Source organism: Dipteris shenzhenensis, chromosome 5, assembly GCF_047967505.1.
Source record: "Dipteris shenzhenensis isolate YYH24624 ecotype China chromosome 5, Dip_SZ_1.0, whole genome shotgun sequence".
Lineage (NCBI taxonomy): Eukaryota > Viridiplantae > Streptophyta > Polypodiopsida > Gleicheniales > Dipteridaceae > Dipteris > Dipteris shenzhenensis.
This window is the reverse complement of record NC_141600.1, coordinates 20,080,261-20,101,127: the sequence shown is the minus strand read 5'-3', so window position 1 is coordinate 20,101,127 and position 20,867 is coordinate 20,080,261. Positions and strand designations below refer to the sequence as shown.

Below are 20,867 nucleotides of genomic sequence, written 5' to 3'. Positions count from 1 at the left end.
TTGGAGTTGTAGGTTTGCAATCTACCAGACCAGGAGGGCTTTTCGAAATTGGGAGGCATGATGTTTAATTCACATTAAATTTTTGGCTGCATTATCTATTTATCTATTCTTCTTTTTAAGGAGACTAATCCCTGTATGTGGAGGTTCGGGGGAGGCCTCATGATGTTCGAAAAGAGGAGCTAGAGGTTAAAAGGCACAAACCAAGCTATGGAGGGTCGCCATGTGGCACTTGGCCATCTAAACACTCACGGGTTTAAGCATTGGCACTATAAAGGGAGTCCATGCGATCGCAACACGTGGCGGGTGAGGGAGATGGGCAAAGAAGCAGAAGCGGAGGAGGTGGCAGAGGTTGAGCCATAAGTGAGGTGGCACTTACAGTTATGGCGAGCACCACGCAGCGCAGTGCAGCGCATGGAGTGGCAGAGCATTAGGAAAAAAGGGAGCTCATTTTGGGGCCTTTTACGGTTTGGAAAAATAAGCTCTCAACCAATCAATAGAAGGCCAACGTAACGTTGAAAATTCACGAAAATAAGAGAAAATAGAAAAAAGAAACAATACTTTATGTAAGTACAAGCGTGCTACATTAATGTGGAGATTGGTTTTTCATTCTCAGAAGATCTTTGGACAAGAAGATAGAATCTAAACTGACATTTTATCTGACAAGATCCTTCTCGCTTCCACCTTCCTTTGAATTTTCAAATGTTGTGCCGCCTTTCGTGCGAAAGGTCTACCATTCTACACCATTGCCTCATTGTGCAACAGCCTTTCTTTTCCAAAACTGCTCCCTTGATCCTGTTTGGCGTAGAGTAAGATGTTTCTCGTCAACTGTCTGTTTGCCCACTTTCTCTTTCTTGAAACTTCAAATTGTTATCTTAGTTACATTACTTTGCTATTGTTACAGATTCAGAAAATCTCCATGGTGAACCAAAACCACGACTGTTCTTGTGGAAGACGCTCTGTGGATGATAATGCTACGAAGGCAGAATTATACCAAACATCCTTACCCCGTCGACCTGCTTCTTCTATTTCGTCGGTAGAGAATTCAAGTACAGTCAAAACGGAAGGAACTTAGGAAAGGTTTAGTGTTTCGAAAGGAGCATGGATGCTCATGCAACCTAGCAAAAGAAAAAGACCCCAGACAAAAAACATTTTCTTGGCATCGTGGAAGGGAAGATTACGAGATTTTAAAATCACCAAAGGGAAGATATCCGTGAAAGAAGTTTTGATTCAGCACGTGTACATGCATAAAGAACTTGTCTTGCGAGACTATCCAAAAAATCTTCCGCAACACAGGCCTAATTGTATATTTTTCTATTGTGGTTTTTTTCTTCATGAGGTGTATGGATTTTTAAGATGAAGCTTTCTCTCTTAGCTTATTGACATTCTTGTGTTGTTTTATTTCAGATTTATATCCTTCATCGTATGAGACGTGGCAAAACATCGATTGTATTCTGGGATTTATGGATGTTCTGCATGGATCGATAGGAGAACAACAATACCAAGGTCGATGTGCAACAGAGCTAGCTCAATTGGGTATATTTTTTACTGATCATTTTTATCAGTTGCTGGACAAAGCTAACACACATGGTGTATTAATAAAACAAGACCTTCCGGCATGGAATTCAGTGGATTGGCCTCACCCACATTCTAGTGTTACAAAGGCATATAGGGCGAAGCTTTTTACAGAAGTACAGAAAGCTCTGAGGCCCAATATTGCCACTAGGATAGTAAAAATTTCTTTGTGCATGCCTCTCACAGTTTTTGTGGACTTGTTTAATACCTTTCCAGTGAAGGTTTCAAAAACAATGTTCACAGTTAAAGCAACAAATTCGGCATGCATGCCACAATTTTTGGATAAAGGTTGGGATAAGAAGACATGTAGTTCAGTGTTTTGTGAGGTGGTCCAACCTTCTATGCAACTGAAGTACATGGTTGCATCACAAAATTTTATTTTCTCTTTTTATTACAAGCGCAGTCGAATGCTAGGCACAAAGCTTGTCCCAATGGATCAAGATGAAGAGTCTTTTGGTGCAGAAAATAAACTTATTAATATTGATGTTGTTGAGAATGGTGATGTGCTAGTCAATATCTCATTAAGAGAATGTTGCTCCCTAGCTCAATTGCGCAGTGACATTCTGTTTGAGACAGAAGGTTCTATCTCAAACGACTTTTTATTTATCTACAACAACAGAAAGGTACACCATCTAATTTATCCTAGTCTCATTAAGCATTGCTATTAGTTTAATTTACCACTCTAATTCATATTGCTTTTTTGCAGTTACTCAGAAGAAGAGAGAGCTCAATAAAATGCAAAGACATAGAAAATTTAAAAATTGAGATAACACAGACTCCATAAAGAAAGGTTTTGTATTCAATCAAGTAAGATTTTATACAGAACTGTTTAGCTGAATCTGTAGAACATATTTCTGACATCCATTTTCTATTTATGTACAGTTTGATCCAGAGGCTACTCTACATTTTCTGGAGGATCTTCTCTCTGCTGCTCCATCCTGTCCGTGCTCCATCCTGTCTCCTCCACTGCCCCAGAAGCCTCTCTTTGCTGCTTCTCCACCTTCTCCTCAACATCAGTAGCAGGTCTTTGCTTCTGTGTCTGCTCCTCCTCAGCACTCTGTGATTGCTCCTGTGGCTTCTGGTCCTCAGCATTAGGTGCTTCATCTGTGGGATCAAGGTGTATGACACGTTCTTGTACTTTAGAGCTTTCACCCAGCTCCACAGTAGCTGGTACAATAGGTTTGGGGGAGGCATAGCTCAAAAACCTCCAAATTGTATGAGCTCTAAAATTATGTACATAGTTGGAGCTGAAGCTATCCTCTTTCATCTGCAATGGCAGAGGATAATTTAGAACACTTTGTATCATTATGAACTATCTTCAAGCTAAATGAAAAGTATTTTTCCTTACCAGGTCTGGCTGTTCCTTCTCAAAGAAGCTTGAAAGTATATATTTTGCATTGATCAGCACCCTCCATCCATAGCTACTTGAATCATTTTGTTGTGGTGTCTGTACAGTTAGAAAAAAATGTTAGAAACTGTGAGCATCAGCACAAAACAAAATTATTCAATAAGTGGAGGTAGAGGCTGGCGCACGGGGCACAAGCGACAAGGGCGACATAATGCCACATGGCATCATAGCATTCGATGGCCTAGTGTGGGGCAGAAGGCAGAGAGAGAGAGAGGGTGGTAGTCAGATCAATGTAGTTAGTGGAACCGACCAGTCAACCTAGTCGGTGGAGTTGACTAGTCAACCTAGTCGTCCATGGAATATTCAAGGGAATATTTTCTATATCGTCGCCTTGGGGACTCCCACCCCCGAACCCCCACCAGAGGGGTCGCTAGCCCTCCTGGGACCCCCCAACTGAGCGCCAATTGGCCCCCAGGCTCCAGCAAGAATAAGGGGCTCCCACAAAATCACCTTTCTACCATCAACGGTCTCATTGATAAACCTCATCTGACATCCAAGTCAAGATCCATCCAGTGTCTCGGGCTCACACATGGTTTCTCCTCATATGGGGGCCTTACAACTTGAGCACCTTGGACCACTGGTGGTTACCAAGAGGGTGGGGCATTGAGCAAATCTAACACCCCCCCTCAATGTCCACCCAGAGGTGAACTACCTTCTTGGCCCAATGTTGAGTCTCTGAAGATGACCCTGAAGCTGATCCTTTCCGAGTGCCTTGGTGAAGATATTTGCTCCATTTTGCTCTGTTGGATAGTAGACCAATTCCACTATCCCGTCCTTGATCAAATCACACACATAGTGATATTGAATCTCTATATGTTTTGTGCGCGCATGAAACACTGGATTTTTGGCAATGGCCACACAACTTTGATTGTCGCACCTCAACACAATTGCCTCATCCTCTTGCACTCCCATGTGCTATAAGATCCTCCTCAACCACACTGCTTTACAAGCAGCAAAACATGCTGCCTTGTACTCAGCCTCGATAGAAGACAATGCCACTATTGGTGATTGTTTCTTACTGATCCAAGAGAAGACACTTCAACCTAAAGAGAAACAATATCTGAGCAATATCTTGAAACTAATTTCCTAGAATCAACATCTCTAGCCCAATTTGAGTCACAATGACTAACCAAGGAAGTGCCCATATCATAGGTGATGCCATAATCAAGAGTGCCCTTCACATACCTGAGCACCCGCATCCCTGCATTCCAATGATTCTCTTGGGGCTTATTGGAGGACCTGCTCAAAATGCCAACAGCAAAACTGATGTCCGGTCTGGTGTTCCATAGATAAATGAGACTACTGACCAACTTCTTGTACCTCTGATGTTTGCTGGTGGTGAGGCATTCTCCATAGATGACCTTGCATTTACCTCCATAGGTGTAGCTATCTCCTTGCACTCGGACATACCAAATGCCTTCAAGATCTCCCTTGCATATTTCTACTGAGAGATGAACATCTTGCCTAGCTCTTGTGAGACTTCAATCCCCAAACAGTAGTGCATCAAGCCTAAGTCTGTCATCTCAAACTCAATGCTCAATGCCTTTCTTGTCTGCTGGATCATGTCTTCATAGTCACCTGTAATAAGGAGATCATCCACATATAGAACAATAGAAGCAGATGTTTCACCTTTCTTGTACACATACAAGTTAGCATCTGAGGCACATCTTTTGAAGTTTAATTTATGAAAAATTTTATCTATCCGTTGTTGGTACCATGCTCTTGGAGCCTGTTTCAGCCTGTACAAAGCCTTCTTGAGCTTACATACCTTGTTCTCAGAATGGGGGGCCTCAAACCCTGGTGGCTGAGCCACGTACACCTCCTCCTTAAGGTCACCATTCAAGAATGTTGATTTAACGTCCATTTGATAAACTGGCCACTTTTTATGAGTAGCCACTGATAGTATTGTGCGAAAAGTGGTCATTCTGGCAGTCAGAGTGAAAGATTATTGAAAATCGAATCCTTCAACCTGCAAAAATCCTTGTGCAACCAATCTAGCTTTGTACTTTTCCAAAGTCCCATCGGCCTTGTACTTTACCTTCCAAACCCACTTGGTGCCAATAAACTTTCTGCTAGGTGGTCCATCTACCAGCTCCCAAGTTTCATTCTTCATGATGTTGTCATATTCTACTTGCATAGCATGTTTCCAATCTCGGTCTACAAGTGCTTCCTCCAAACTCGTAAGCTCCTTTACTTCTGTAATAATCAGCTCAGCCATCAAGCCATATTAACTATGTGAGCAGAAGCCCTCCTTTGCTCCTCAATTCTCTGAGACTGCCTTGGTCCATGTTTCCAATCTCGGTCTACAAGTGCTTCCTCCAAACTCGTAGGCTCCTTTACTTCTGTAATAATCAGCTCAGCCATCAAGGCCATATTAACTATGTGAGCAGAAGCCCTCCTTTGCTCCTCGATTCTCTGAGACTGCCTTGGTCCATCTGTATGCTGCTCAATAGACATAGGAATCTAGTTATCATGGTCATAGAGCCTCGGGGGGGTCACTATGTATAAATCCTCTATATCACCTGGTTCAAGGCCTATTTATTAAAATCCCTTATCTGTATTTTTTTCTTTAATAAAATGTACCCCTTTTCTATACAAATCTGTAAATTTTTTCCAAAACTATTTTAAATAGTCCCTTATGTATATTTATTTTTGTAAATTTTAGAAATAAAAAATATCCTTCTGTTGAACTCACGTGATAGGGTTACATATGATGAGTGACCCCCCCGAGCATAGAGCTGCCTTACCCATCACGGCAATGGCTTTTCCGGTGGTGTAACAACAGGTTGGTGACTTATACCTTCATCATCTGATATTTCCTCCTCTTTTATAGCTCTTGGGATAGGTCCATGGTGAATTACCTCTTCGCTTGATGATAAAGTGGAAGAGCTCTTCTCTACCTCCACTGCATGTGGCTGCTCCCTGAACACCACATCACGGCTCGCTATGATCTTCTTTACCTCTTGGTTGTACAACTTATAGGCTTTCTTCTCATCACAATAGCCTAAGAAAATACATTTGAACACCTATTTCATTACTTTTGGACTAGTGCAATGTCCAAATTCATTTTGTGAGATAATTTTTGATAAAACCTTTAAAAAAAGAGGCTCTTATAAAACAAAACATTGAGCAAAAAAGGAAGATTTTAAAAAATCAAATTAGAAAAAATGACGTGACATGTTATTAAAACTAGAGTACATTAAAAAAAGAGGAGATCACATTGTTAAAAGAGGCAAAAAGTAAGATTTAGAAAAATCAAATTAGAAAAAATGGTGTGACATGTCATTAAAACTAGAGTACATTTAAAAGAGCACATCACATTTGTACAAGAAGTAGATTATATAACTCAAAGCCATATGGTGTCAAAAATCACCTTACATTAGCTCAGTCCTAGAAGATCTCATCTTAATCTCTCTATCTTCTCAATAACCCAAAGTCTAGAAGATCTCATCATTGGTCCCTCAAAACTAGAGTACATTTAAAAGAGAGCACATCACATTTGTACAAGAAGTAAATCATATAACTCAAAGCCATGTGGTGTCAAAAAACACCTTACATTGGCTCAGCCCTAGAAGATCTCATCTTGGTCTCTCTTATCTTCTCAACAACCCAAAGTCTAGAAGATCTCATCACATTGGTCTCTCTTTTCTTCTTAATAACCCAATCTTCCACTGCCTCCACATCTGTATCCTCAACATAATTACATGCAAGGAAGAAATTTAAGTAGTCACAGATTGTTTCTTTATAATATCTCTGTGAGGCTCTTATTGTTCTCTTAGCATCTACATCAAATCACCCATGACGAGAGATATGATAACAATGGTTATTTAAGAAGTCTAAGAGATCTTGTCGTGCTTTTATAATATGTCTTAAAAGTCTTTCACTCTCTGCTATCTTGAGAGTCTTCTCCCTCTCTGCGTGCCTCTGTGCATCAAATTCCTCTCTCTATTTGTGTCAATGGAGAGCCTTGTCGAATTCTGACCTCTCTCCATGCTCCTTGGTCAGCAATCCATTCTTTGAGACTGTTAATTCCAGACTCCACATCTTCGACGATGCCAAGGACATCCATGGGTGGGGAGATGATAACGAAAGAGAGATGGACTAGGATGGAAGAAAGAAGAGAGTGTTTGTGGAAGGACTAGGATGGAAGAATACAAGTTAATGAGAAGCACTAGGATGGATGAAAGAAGAGAGTGTTTGTGAAAGAACTAGGATAGAAGAATACAAGTTACTAGGATGGATGGAAGAAGAGAGTGTTTGTGGAAGGACTAGGATAGAAGAATACAAGTTACTGAGAAGGACTAGGATGGAAGGGGGGTTGGTGGAAAAAAGAGCTGGAGTGAGAAAGAGAGATAAGGAGGGTTGGGAGAGAGAGAGAGAGAGAGAGAGAGAGAGAGAGAGAGAGAGAGAGAGAGTCTCTGTAAGAGAGAGTGAAGTATATTTTGACCCCTTCTCTAAGAGTCTTTGTGGAACTGTAGTTCCATTTCTTGTCTATTACAACTTTAGAAAACACATAAGTCTCTATGGAATTAAATTTCCATCACTTGAGTATTACGCCATTAGAGAGAGCATATGTCCTCGAAAGTGCCTACCATGGCATTGGCTTCATGAAAACAAGTAGACTTTAAACCCGCACGCCATGCGTAACCAGGGCTGGCATCACAAATCTCCTCACAGGCTCTCCTCACAACCTATTTCGAATCTTCTTCAACAACTCGTCTTTTCACTTTTGGCTTTCCTCATCTTCACCATTTTTTTCAATACAACTTCTAGACACCACCATATCCTGTACAAAAATTGAGCTCGTTAGCATAAGAAGTACGTGATTAAAAGAAGCGAAAAAGAAAGCTAGGGATATTCACCTCTTCTGCTGAGTTGAAATCAAGCAGCCATGTGCATAACATATCCTCCTCAAATGATTTTCCCTTCATGGGTCCATACAAAAGGGATCTAATATAGAATTTGAGTTCAGTAAATGAAGTCATGTAGTAATTGGCCATTGTCTTAGAGGGAGTCCAAGGTTCAGTAAATGAAGTCAGTAAATGAAGTCATGTAGTAACTGGCCATTGACTTAGTTACTGTAATTGAGCCTTAGACTAACTTAGTTATCTAACCATATCAGTTAGTGTGATTGTAGTTAGCCCAACTAACTAAAGTTAATTACTAAGTGATACACAATTAACTTAATCTAACCCTATGGTCAATTAACCTAACCTATGGGAAACTAACCTAACCGATGTTTAATTAGCCTAACCTAAGTTCAACTAACCTAACTACGGCTAGTTTTTAGGGTTAGTTTAACCTCTCTCTTTTTTCTTTTTTTCTTTTTTCTTGAGGGGGGGCGTCGGTGGGTGGTGGAGGAGGGGGGGTTGGTGTGGGGGGTGCAATGGAGGAGGTTGGGCAGGTTCTTAGTAGGAGGCCTTTAAGGCCTTGGGTCTGAGGGCACCGAGAGGTGTTGGCCGACGGGTGTCATTGTCATGCTGGTGCGGGCACGGGATGTCATTGTAGGTGCACGCCGCCACCACTGGCCTGGGCGTTGCCATCACTAGCGCAGGCTTTATCACCGCCACTAGCAGGCGAGCACCACCACCGCATAGCACATGGGCGCTGTGGACTGTCTGCCCATTGCAGCAGCCAGGTGAAGTCCCCAAGGGCCTTAGGTAATGTTAGGGAGAGAAAGGGGGGCAGAGAGAAGAGAGAGAGAAGGGGGGGAGAGAGAGAGAGAGAGAGAGAGAGAGAGAGAGGGGGGAGGAGAGAGAAGAGAGAGAGAGAGAAGGGGAGGGGGAGGAGGGGGGGAAGAGAGAGAGAGAGAGAGAGAGAGAGAGAGAGAAAGGGGGGAAGAGAGAGAGAGAGAGAGAGAGAGAGAGAGAGAGAAGGGGGGGTTCGAGGTGGAAGGAGGGAGGGGATGGAGGTGGTAGGAGGGGGGGGAAAGAGAGCAGGGTGGAGGTGGAAGGTGGTGGGGCGAGGTGGAGGGGGGTTGGGGAGGAGGGGGGGGAGGAAGGGGGGGTTGAAGGTGGGGGGTTGTGGGGGTGGAGAGGGGGATGGGGGGGTGAAAAGGAAGGGGGGGTGGAGGTGGAAAGGGGGAGATGGGGTGTAGAGAGAAGTAGAGAGATGGTGATTGAGATGGGGGGTGGAGGAAATGGGGGGTAGAGAAAGGTAGAGAGATGGTGGAGTGGAGATGGGGGATGGAGGAGATGAGGGGGAAAAAAGGGGGGATGGGGTGTAGAGAGAGATAGAGAGATGGTGGAGTGGAGGGTGATTGAGATGGGGAGTAGAGAGATGGTGGAGTGGAGATGGGGGGGAAAAAAGGGGGGATTGGTGTAGAGAGAGGTAGAGAGATGGTGGAGAGGAAAAGGATGGTTACCTTGAGTGGGGGAGATGCAGGATGGATAGAAAAAGTGGAGATGGTGGGGAGGAAGATGATGGGAGGTGGAGATGGAGATGGAAGGGGGGGTGACAGAAAAAGTGGTGTGGTGGAGGGGGGGTTGATGGAAAAAGTGGTGGTGGAAATGGTGGACGAAAATTGGAGAACAGAAAATAGAGAAAGACGGAATTATCAAAATTTGGAGAAGGAAATGGTTAGCAAAAGTGTGTGAGGGATTAAGGGTTAATTTTAGGTGTTTAGTATTTTAATGTGATTTTGTAAGTCACCATTATCCTTTTTGCATCATTTGGAAGCATTTCTTCACTCCTTTGCCTTGAAAGATGTATCTTGAATGGTTTTTCTAAGGGGGTTCTTTTTCACACATGTAAGCACGTGCTCCACTTTCACATCAGGCGGTAACCTCCACGACAGAGGCATGATCTACTAGCTCCCAAGTTTCATTCTTCATGATGTTGTCATATTCTACTTGCATAGCATGTTTCCAATCTCCATCTACAAGTGCTTCCTCCAAACTCATAGGCTCCTTTACTTCTGTAATAATCAGCTCAGCCATCAAGGCCATATTAACTATGTGAGCAGAAGCCCTCCTTTGCTCCTCGATTCTTGTCTGCTGGATCATGTCTTCATAGTCACCTGTAATAAGGAGATCATCCACATATAGAACAATAATAGCAGATTTTCCACCTTTCTTGTACACATACAAGTTAGCATGTGAGGCATATCTTTTGAAGTTTAATTTATGAAAAAGTTTATCTATCCGTTGTTGATACCATGCGCTTGGAGCCTGTTTTAGCCCGTACAAAGCCTTCTTGAGCTTACATACCTTGTTCTCAGAATGGGGGGCCTCAAACCCTGGTGGCTGAGCCACGTACACCTCCTCCTTGAGGTCAGCATTCAAGAATGTTGATTTAACGTCCATTTGATAAACTGGCCACTTTTTATGAGTAGCCACTGATAGTATTGTGTGAAAAGTGGTCATTTTGGCAGTCGGAGTGAAAGATTATTGAAAATCAAATCCTTCAACCTGCGAAAATCCTTGTGTAACCAATCTAGCTTTGTACTTTTCCAAAGTCCCATCGGCCTTGTACTTTACCTTCCAAACCCACTTGGTGCCAATAACCTTTCTGTTAGTGGTCGATCTAGTAGCTCCCAAGTTTCATTCTTCATGATGTTGTCATATTCTACTTGCATAGCATGTTTCCAATCTCGGTCTACAAGTGCTTCCTCCAAACTCGTAGGCTCCTTTACTTCTGTAATAATTAGCTCAGCCATCAAGGCCATATTAACTATGTGAGAAGAAGCCCTCCTTTGCTCCTCGATTCTCTGAGACTGCCTTGGTCCATCTGCACGCTGGTCAACAGACATAGGCATCTAGTTATCATGGTCATAGAGCTGCCTTACCCATCACGGCAATGGATTTTCCGGTGGTGTAACAATAGGTCGGTGACTTATACCTTCATCATCTGATATTTCCTCCTCCTTTATAGCTCTTGGGACAGGGCCATAGTGAATTACCTCTTCGCTTGATGATAAAGTGGAAGAGCTCTTCTCTACCTCCACTGCATGTGGCTGCTCCCTGAACACCACATCGCGGCTCGCTATGATCTTCTTTGCCTCTGGGTTGTACAACTTATAGGCTTTCTTCTCATCACAATAGCCTAAGAAGATACATTTGAACACCTATTTCATTAGTTTTGGACTAGTACACTATCCAAATTCATTTTGTGAGATAATTTTTGATAAAATATTAAAAAAAAAGAGGCTCTTATAAAACAAAACATTGAGTAAAAAAGGAAGATTTTAAAAAATCAAATTAAAAGAAATGACGTGACATGTTATTAAAACTAGAGTACATTAAAAAAAGAGGAGATCACATTGTTAAAAGAGACAAAAAGTAAGATTTTAAAAAATCAAATTAGAAAAAATGGTGTGACATGTCATTAGAACTAGAGTACATTTAAAAGAGCACATCACATTTGTACAAGAAGTAGATCATATAACTCAAAGCCATATGGTGTCAAAAATCACCTTACATTAGCTCAGTCCTAGAAGATCTCATCTTAGTCTCTCTATCTTCTCAATAACCCAAAGTCTAGAAGATCTCATCATTGGTCTCTCAAAACTAGAGTACATTTAAAAGAGAGCACATCACATTTGTACACAAGAAGTAGATCATATAACTCAAAGCCATATGGTGTCAAAAAACACCTTACATTAGCTCAGCCCTAGAAGATCTCATCTTGGTCTCTCTTATCTTCTCAACAACCCAAAGTCTAGAAGATCTCATCACATTGGTCTCTCTTTTCTTCTTAATAACCCAATCTTCCACTGCCTCCACATCTATATCCTCAACATAATTACATGCAAGGAAGAAATTTAAGTAATCACAGATTGTTTCCTTATAATTTCTCTGTGAGGCTCTTATTGTTCTCTCAGCATCTGCATCAAATCACCCATGATGAGAGCTATGATAACAATGGTTACTTAAGAAGTCTAAGAGATCTTGTCGTGCTTTTATAATATGTCTTAAAAGTCTTTCACTCTCTGCTATCTTGAGAGTCTTCTCCCTCTCTGCATGCCTCTGTGCATCAAATTCCTCTCTCCATTTGTGTCAATGGAGAGCCTTGTCGAATTCTGATCTCTCTCTGTGCTCCTTGGTTAGCAATCCATTCTTTGAGACTGTTAATTCCAGACTCCACATCTTCGATGATGCCAAGGACATCCATGGGTGGGGAGATGATAAAGAAAGAGAGATGGACTAGGATGAAAAAAAGAAGAGAGTGTTTGTGGAAGGACTAGGATGGAAGAATACAAGTTAATGAGAAGCACTAGGATGGATGAAAGAAGAGAGTGTTTGTGGAAGAACTAAGATAGAAGAATACAAGTTACTAGGATGGATGAAAGAAGAGAGTGTTTGTGGAAGGACTAGGATAGAAGAATACAAGTTACTGAGAAGGACTAGGATGGAAGGGGGGTTGGCGAGAAAAAGAGCTGGAGTGAGAGAGAGAGATAGGGAGTGTTGGGGGGGCGGGAGAGAGAGAGAGAGAGAGAGGGAGGGAGAGAGAGAGAGTCTCTATAAGAGAGAGTGAAGTATATTTTGACCCCTTCTCTAAAAGTCTTTGTGGAACTCTAGTTCCATTTCTTGTCTATTACAACTTTAGAAAACACATAAGTCTCTATGGAATTAAATTTCCATCACTTGAGTATTACGCCATTAGAGAGAGCATATGTCCTCAAAAGTGCCTACCATGGCATTGGCTTCATGAAAACAAGTAGACTTTAAACCCGCAGGCCATGCGTAACCAGGGCTAGCATCACAAATCTCCTCACAAGCTCTCCTCACAACCTGTTTCGTCATTCAACTAAGAGAGTTGCTAGAGCTTTTTCTTTGAAATACCAATCGTTTTCTATGCAAGTGCCCATATCAAATCCATATAAAAGAATTTCTACACCCTACAAACTAAGCATGTCCACACATTGGTGATTTCTAGAATTTTTTCCTTTTGTCATGTTGTTTAAGTATCTCTAGATCACACATTCCCTCAAGTTCATTGGTGTTGAAAGAATTTTTTATCAATTGATTTACACATAGGTAACAACATTGCCCTCGGAGTCATGGATAAGTTTTGTACCAATATACATTTCTAGAATACTTTTTGTAAATAGCATAAATTGAAAGTTGGTAAAATTGATGTTACTTTAATATCTAATTTCATTTGATGAAACAATTTTACATTGGGCTATGGCATTGTCTAAAAAAAGTAATTTTCTTTTTATACAAATTAGTTTATCAAATGGTTGAATTTCAACATATTTTGATATTAAGATCGGAAGGCTAGATTTGGAAGCATGAATATGACAATAGTTGTCTTTTTGAAAAATTGATGAAAATTTGGATTTTGAAACACACTTTATTGACAAACATGAATAGAATAAAATTTTTGTTTAAAAAATGAAAAACTTTTATCAGCAAAATAAAATTTTCATCCAAAATAAGATGAATTTTGATATGTTTAATGTTTAATGTTTGCAATTAATGTTTAATGTTTACAATTACTTCACATGGCATTCTTTTTTAAATACCTTATGTATTAAACAAACTATAAACTGAGATAAACTGAGATAAACAAAGTGTGAAGAACATCATGAAAGTACGAAAATGCTCATACATCATAAAAGTGGGAACAATATCATGAAAGTACCAAAATGAATCTATACATCATCATCATCATGCTGCAAAAGTGCATCCCTATACAAGAAACGTGTGAAGCCTAAACAATCAATATGAATCTGAATCTGATAACTCTACATATGATCCTCTAGTGGAACGCTGACGTGGCTCCTATATGACTCGCTGCCCAACCGTCCGCTGTGTGCCCTCAGGCAATGCCGGCTCAGATGGGCCAGCCTCATCACCTGCATGAGATGGGCCAGCCTCATCCTGATGAAGAGGAGGGCATGTTGCACGCGCCACTGCTGCCATCTCTGCATCCCTCGCCTCCTCTATGTACGCGCATCTCAGCTCCCATAGCCGTGCATCTACGAATACTCGTGTCTCAAATCCAGCGCGAGTAATCGTCTCTACATGTGAAATACGCTGGTCTCGGCTGCTGCTCCACCCACTGCTGCAATGATGTCTGCAGCTCTGCCTCTCGCTCAATCCGACGTGCCTCCTCCGCTCGTGCCTCATCACCTGGCATGAAGTCACCGTACGAAAAGCGTCGTGGAACGCATGATGCAACCACCGATGTATCCGCACCCTCCTGCATCAGCAATGCTCTCTGTGCCTCCTCTCTGTAGTGCTCTGTCAGGACTACACGGGCGAATGGATCAACAGCCTGACGATGACCAGGATATAGATCATCCATGCCCAGACCTCTGTATGTCGCCACATCAATGTCGGCAAAGCATACAGGGCACACTGAACGTGCCACCATGTGGCGGGTCATGCAGTGGAGATGTGTGATGTGGCCGCACCCTAGTCCACAAACCACCCTACGGTGTCAAAGTCCTCGTGGCAGAGGACACAAGTGGCAGTAGGAAGCCTCGCTACGACTGCTGCGTCTATCGGTGTCCTAGTCGGCACATCTACAGGAGGAGCAGGGTATAGGGCCACACTGGGGTCGATCCTATGGCGCGACGGATCACGACTAATATGCCTCAACTGCAAGATATAGTGCTCTGCACGATGGTACGCTATGCGTGTCCGAATCCTCTGCTCCTCCAAATCTGTCTGCAAGAGTCGTACGCGAGACTCCATCTCCTGACGCATCTGATGTGCTTGCAATGCAAACATGTCGTGTACATGGTGAGAATTAACCAAAAAACTTCAGTTCAAAACAGGCTACAAAAAAATAAACTAACATAATCAAAATAACTAACCTCGTCCCTAGACTCGGCCAACACAGCCTCCAACTCTGCAATCCGTCTGTCTCGAGCCTCCAACTCGTGCTGAGGCGCCGTAGATGTGGGAGGTGGTGTAGATGTGGGACGCTCCATCGATGATCGAGGTGGGGGAGGTGGAATCGCAATAGATCTCGATAGGGCCGAGACCATGTGCTGCAAGGATGATGCCACTGAATGAACATCCTCCCTAATCTGTCCTCCCACCGCTCGCAATGCCGGTGCAGGGATGGTGTGCAACTCTGGTCCCTCGCGTCGATGCCGAACACCTACAATCTGACGCTCCTGGCGCCCCATCCTACCACGTCCCGCTCCTGATCCTGGACGGGTATCCTGGACGGGTACTGAGGTAGTCCACCCGATGACCAAGGACAAACTCAGCATAAAGATGCATGGCAAACGACCTCGCTATCTGGCGGTTGTGAGGCAACCGACCACCATTCGCAGCAAGATATCTCGGATAAATGTGTGCTGCTATGATGGGGTGCCTACACCGTAAAATATGCAAGGGGAGCCCTGATCGTGGTCGCTGGCCCTCGGTGTGACCATCCCAAAACATGTCGTCCAAGGCCTCCCTGTGATGTGACTCCCGCTCAAACAACTATCGAATCGCTCTCCAACAGTGATCTCCGCCTCGGCCTGTGCCTGAAAGCTATCCACAACGTCCTCAACTGTCTCCAATCGACTCAGAGCCTCAATAACTGAATCCAGGCTCGCAACCAAGTGAGGGGGTGCCCTAGCATCCTGCAGTGCCCTCATCTCAGCTCTCACATTTTAAATAAAAAATCTTGTAATTCATAAATTTAAGAAAAACATTAAAATGCATTTTATAATTTTTCTTATAAACTAAAATTTTAAATTACGTTTTTTAAAATTAAAATTTTCACATTTTAAATTATAAATGTCGTAATTTAAAATTTTAAAAAAAAAATTTACAAATACATTTCAAATTTATAAATATTTTATAATTAATAATATCAACGTTTTTTTATTTACTAAAAAAAGCTCTATTTAAAATTTTTTTTTAATTTTCACATTTTAAATAAAAAATCTCGTAATTCATAAATTTCATAAAAACATTAAAATGCATTTTATAATTTTTCTTTTAAACTAAAATTAAATCAAATTCTACATAAAAGAAAATGCCAACCTGGACTCTCCCGCTCCTGCTCCGTCCATCTCCGTCGATGTCCGTTCGTCGCTCTCCGTCGCTCGCGCTTTTCCGTCGAAGTCCGGCAAATCCGAAATCGGTGAATGAGGCAGAGCTCGATCGAGGTATGCGGAATGAGGGGGGTCGCTCTCCTTTTATAATAAAAATTAGGGTTTACCTACCTCGATCGAGGTATTCTTTCCATGCGCATACATCCCGGCACATATACCTCGATCGAGGTATTGGCATGCCACGATACCTCGATCGAGGTATTCTTGACATAACCATACATCTCGTTGGCATGCCACAATACCTCGATCGAGGTATTCTTGACATGCCCATACATCTCTTTACATCTACCTCGATCGAGGTATTGCCATGCCACGATACCTCGATCGAGGTATTGTGACATGCCACGATACCTCGATCGAGGTATTGTGACATGCCCATACATCTCGGTACATCCACGTCGATGGAGGTTTTGACATGCCATGATACCTCGATCGTGGTGTGTTGGCAGAAGCAGGATGCCAAGTCATGTGTCCAGCATACCTTGATCGAGGTATGTCATCTGCCCTGTTGGCTGCCCTGTCGGATGGCACATACCTCGATCGAGGTATGTGCTAGATTGCCACCTGACCTCGATCGAGGTTGAGCTGGATTGCCACAATACCTCGAACGAGGTAGATGTGGCATGTATAGCTGGCTTGCCAGCAAGCCTCGATCGAGGTACAGGCTCAGTCCAGTGAAAAAGCTACGTACCTCGATCGAGGTATTGGCTAGGCTCGGTTGTGCTGGTGTGTGATTTTCATTGGAGCTTATACCTCGATCGAGGTATAGGAGACCGAAGCAAAACCTTTGTATTTTCACTCGAGCGGGTGTCACACTCACCCGAAAGTGGTCCGGAAGTGGACACCCTTAGCTTGCTACCACCCCTATAGAACTGAGTCCTCTTTGCCATGTACTCAAATGTAGGTCTCCTGCCCTTCATTGTTTGTGGCTTTCCATAGCCCACCCATAACTCCCTTGCCTTTATCAGGATCTTAGAAAGAGAAGAGCTTTTTTTCAACCTAAATGGAGTAGAATTCAGCCTTTTTGATTCTAGAATGTACTTCGAGTCATCGTTAAATATGCATACATGACAAATGGCCCATTGAAACTTTTCCATCCACTCAATCTGTGGCAAGTTTTCTTTTCTTCCCTCATCAAGGGTGATCCTGCAAGCTTCACAAAAGTGTTGCCCATCAATGGGCTCGAACCTGCATCTTTCCAAGAATCTATTCTTTGCTAGCATGTATCTCTTCTCGATGTCAGTCCCATATCGGCTTTGGTACAACAACTCTCCACGAACAAAGTCACTCCTTCTAAAGTTCTCAAAAGCATCAAGAAAGTCCATGCGCTTTTGAAATGTGACATCAAATAGGATCATCTTCTTGAAGTCTCTTAAACACCATAGGATGAAGAGTGATATAAGTGGCAACTGGAGTTCTTGTTTTCCTCGTATCTTCATACAATTTGCATGCAAATGTCTTATCTATCTTTCTTTGATTTGTGAACAATGAAGCTCGATCAATAAGCATTATGGCCACGTTGAATTGTGAAAATCCCCAAATGTACCCCTCATCCTCTAGAGGATGTAAGTCTGCCACACTTATAGAAAAGTCTACGAGACTTGTATCTTCTTCTTGCGGATCCTCCTGATCATCACTTTCCAATTTTTTTCTTGGTTTTAAATAACCTGCACTTGAACGATCTACACGTGGAGTAGGAGTTATTTTTGCTCTATTTCTGGGAATAGCTGTGGAACTTGAATCTGCTCCATGATCACTCCTTGTTCCTGTAGTTGTAGTAGTCAATGGTGTAGGTACAGTTGGAGATACTATAGTTACTACTGCAGATATTCTAGTTACTCTTGCCGAAGATATCGTAGTTATCACCACAGATATTGGCGGTACAACTTGAGGGTTACATGTTATAGATGGCGTACTTATTGCTGCTGAAGATACAACACCACCACTTCGAAATGCATCCCACATTTTCTTCAATGCTTCCAATGCACTAATAATTCTTGGGATCCCTCAATTGAATCTGGTAAGGGCTTCAAGAAGTGCTTGTACATAACTCGTAACTTGTAGACCACATCGTCATTCTTGATAGTTGAGACCATGCCACCATTTCTTACTGTCTCTGGAGAATATTTTACGCTTGACACATTCTCGGCAGTGATCACCAAAAAAATACTTTGATTTGCGCTCCATGAAATACTAAGCATGTTCAAGATATTTAAAAGACACCTTGGAACCAAAACTCTAAGCCATAGTTTTCTGCAAAGCAATCAAAAACAAAAAATGAGAATTACAATGATTTTCAAACTCAAAATATTAAAAAATTTGCTAGTTAAATATTTAAATTTTAAAAATTAAAAATTAATAGCAATTTCAAAAGTTTATTTTTATATTTCTAGATACTGTTTTTTAATCTAATATTTTTCTACATAAATAATTTAATTCAAAACATTTTATAAACATAGATAAAAGAATTTAATTTAATTTTTCTAAATTTTTATTTGATTTTTTTAATTTTTTAATTTTATTTATTTATTTATATATCTATATATTTAAAAATTAATTTATTTTTTCTTTAAAAAATTCAAAAATTTTTACATTTTATTTATTTATCTAATTTTAATTTTTAAATTAAATTAAATTTATTTTTTTTTAATTATTTAATTTTATTTTTTTTAAAATTACATTTTATTTTATTTATTTATTTTTCAATTTTTTATTTTGTTTAAATTAATTTTTTTCATTTTTTTTTGAGTCCCGAAGGGCCCCCACTTAAGGAGAGGAGGGGATTAGCCCCCCCTAACCTGTTGCACACGCAATAGGTTAGGGGGGGTGAACCCCCTCTCCCCTCCCCTCCTGTCTCCCCTCCCCGCCCCTCCCCTCTCCCCTCTCCTCCTGCCTCCCTGCCCTGCCCTTCCGTCCTCCTCCCCGCCCTCCCGTCTGTCCCCTCTCTCCTCCCCTCCCCTCCCCTCCCGCCTCCCTGCCCCTCCCCTCTCACCTCCCCTCCTCGCCCCTCCACCCCTCCCCTCTCCCCTCCCTGCCCCGCCCCTCCCCTCTCCCCTCTCCTCCCCTCACCTCCCCCTCATCGCTCCCCGCCTCCCCGCCTAAAACAAAAAAGCTCTCCGCTCGGAGGGGGAAGCGAGAGAAGAGGGGAGGGGAAGAGGGAGGAGAGGGGAAGGGAGGGGAGGGGAGGGAGGAAGGGAGGGGAGGAGGAAGCAGGAGGAGAGGGGAAGGGAGGGGAAAGGGAGGAAGGGAAGGGAGGGGGGAAGGGAGGGGGAAGGGAGGAAGGGAGGAGAGGAGAAGGGAGGGGAAGGGGATGCGGGAGGAGGGAGAGGACAGGGGAAGGGAGGGGGAGGAGAAGGGAAGGGAGGAGAGGGAAAGGGGGAAGCGGAAGGAGGGAGAGGCGAGGGGAGGGTAAAAACAAGCATTTTTTTATATATTTTTTAAGGACATGAAACTAAAATTATAAAATTTACTAACGCAGCCTAGATAAGGAAGCGAGAGGAGAGGGGATGGGAAGCGGAAGGAGGTGGGAAGGGAGGGGAGGGAGGAGAGGGGATGGGAAGCGGGCTGAAAGGGAAAGGGAGAGGAGGGAGGAGAGGGGAAGGGAGGGAGGGAGGAGAGGGGAAGGGAGGGAGGGAGGGAGTACCTAGGTGGGGAGGTGGTAGAGGAGCTCCAGGAAAGTTGTGAGAGAGAATGAGGAGAGGAGAGTTTTATAGGAAATGGGTAGCTTTTAGGTCAAGTCAGCTTTTTTTAGTTTTTTAGGTTTTTTTAGTTCTTTTAGGTTTACTATAAGTAGAACGTTTTTCATTCTCTCTTTCATTCAAAGTTTATTCTTTCACACTCCATGCTTCTCTCCTCTCATCAACCTATTGCAGGATTCTCAAAATTTTCAAAATGTTGCAAGAGGTGAGTTCATTTCCAACCTATTGCATATGCCTGAACTTCTAAGAATCTAGTTTTTGTAAATTTGAATTTTTTTTAAAATCTGATTCTTTTCCCAAAAACTTGTTGCGTTCAAAAAACCATCTTTTACATTAAATCATTTTTCCCACAAATTTTCCTCTTTACCTCAAACTCTCACACCCTATTGTCACAAATTTCTCTCAACCTCAAACTCTCCCAACCTATTGGGCACATAATAATTTTTCAAAAAAATTAAATTAGAAAAAAATCTATTACAAATTTCTCTCTCAACTTCAAAACCACTCAAACCTCCCTACCTATTGCGTACGCAAGAACTTCAAAACAAAATTTAACTATAAATCTCTCTAAAAACTCTTCTCACGACACTTTATTAATATAAGAAATCCATTTATAATATTTTTACTCCATAATATAATAAATTTTTATTTATTAATATTAAAATATAATTTTGCTAAAAATATATATTATTAATTTATAAATTAATATAAATATTATATAAATATATATATCTAAATAGATTAATTAAAAATATATAACAATGAAAACATTTTTGAATGGGAGGTCTTCTAGCAAAAGTGCTTTATATAATACTTATGCTTAAAACAATAAAGAATTAGTGAATGTATTTGTAAGGTAGTTCTTAATATGAAAAATCTCTACAATATTCTTCCTGCTATTAACTAGATATTAAATTTTAGTTTTAATAAAAATATACATTATTAACTTAAAAACTAATATGAATGTAATGTAATTATTATATAAATTTATATATATATATATATATAATTAATATTATACATTAATAACATTTAAAATTATGTATATTATATACTAATAACCTTTAAATTTTAAAAAGGTAGTCAATCAAAGAATTGAATTAATTTAAAAAATAAGAAAATATTAAAATTTGCAAAAGTGCTTTTGGCATGTATGCTTTTCTTCCATGTGTATAATACT

At 41.4% G+C, this 20,867-nt stretch overlaps 1 protein-coding gene across 1 annotated transcript in view; it reads right to left on the bottom strand.

The window, feature by feature from the left end:
- LOC147901730 (uncharacterized) overlaps nucleotides 1–9,927 on the bottom strand; it is a 25,425-nt gene extending 15,498 nt beyond the window's left edge. Inside the window, exon 1 of the mRNA XM_087374360.1 lies at nucleotides 9,832–9,927. Within this exon, the coding sequence (XP_087230486.1) occupies nucleotides 9,832–9,927 (96 nt within the window). The remainder of the gene's footprint in view (nucleotides 1–9,831) is intronic.
- Nucleotides 9,928–20,867: the final 10,940 nt, after the last annotated feature.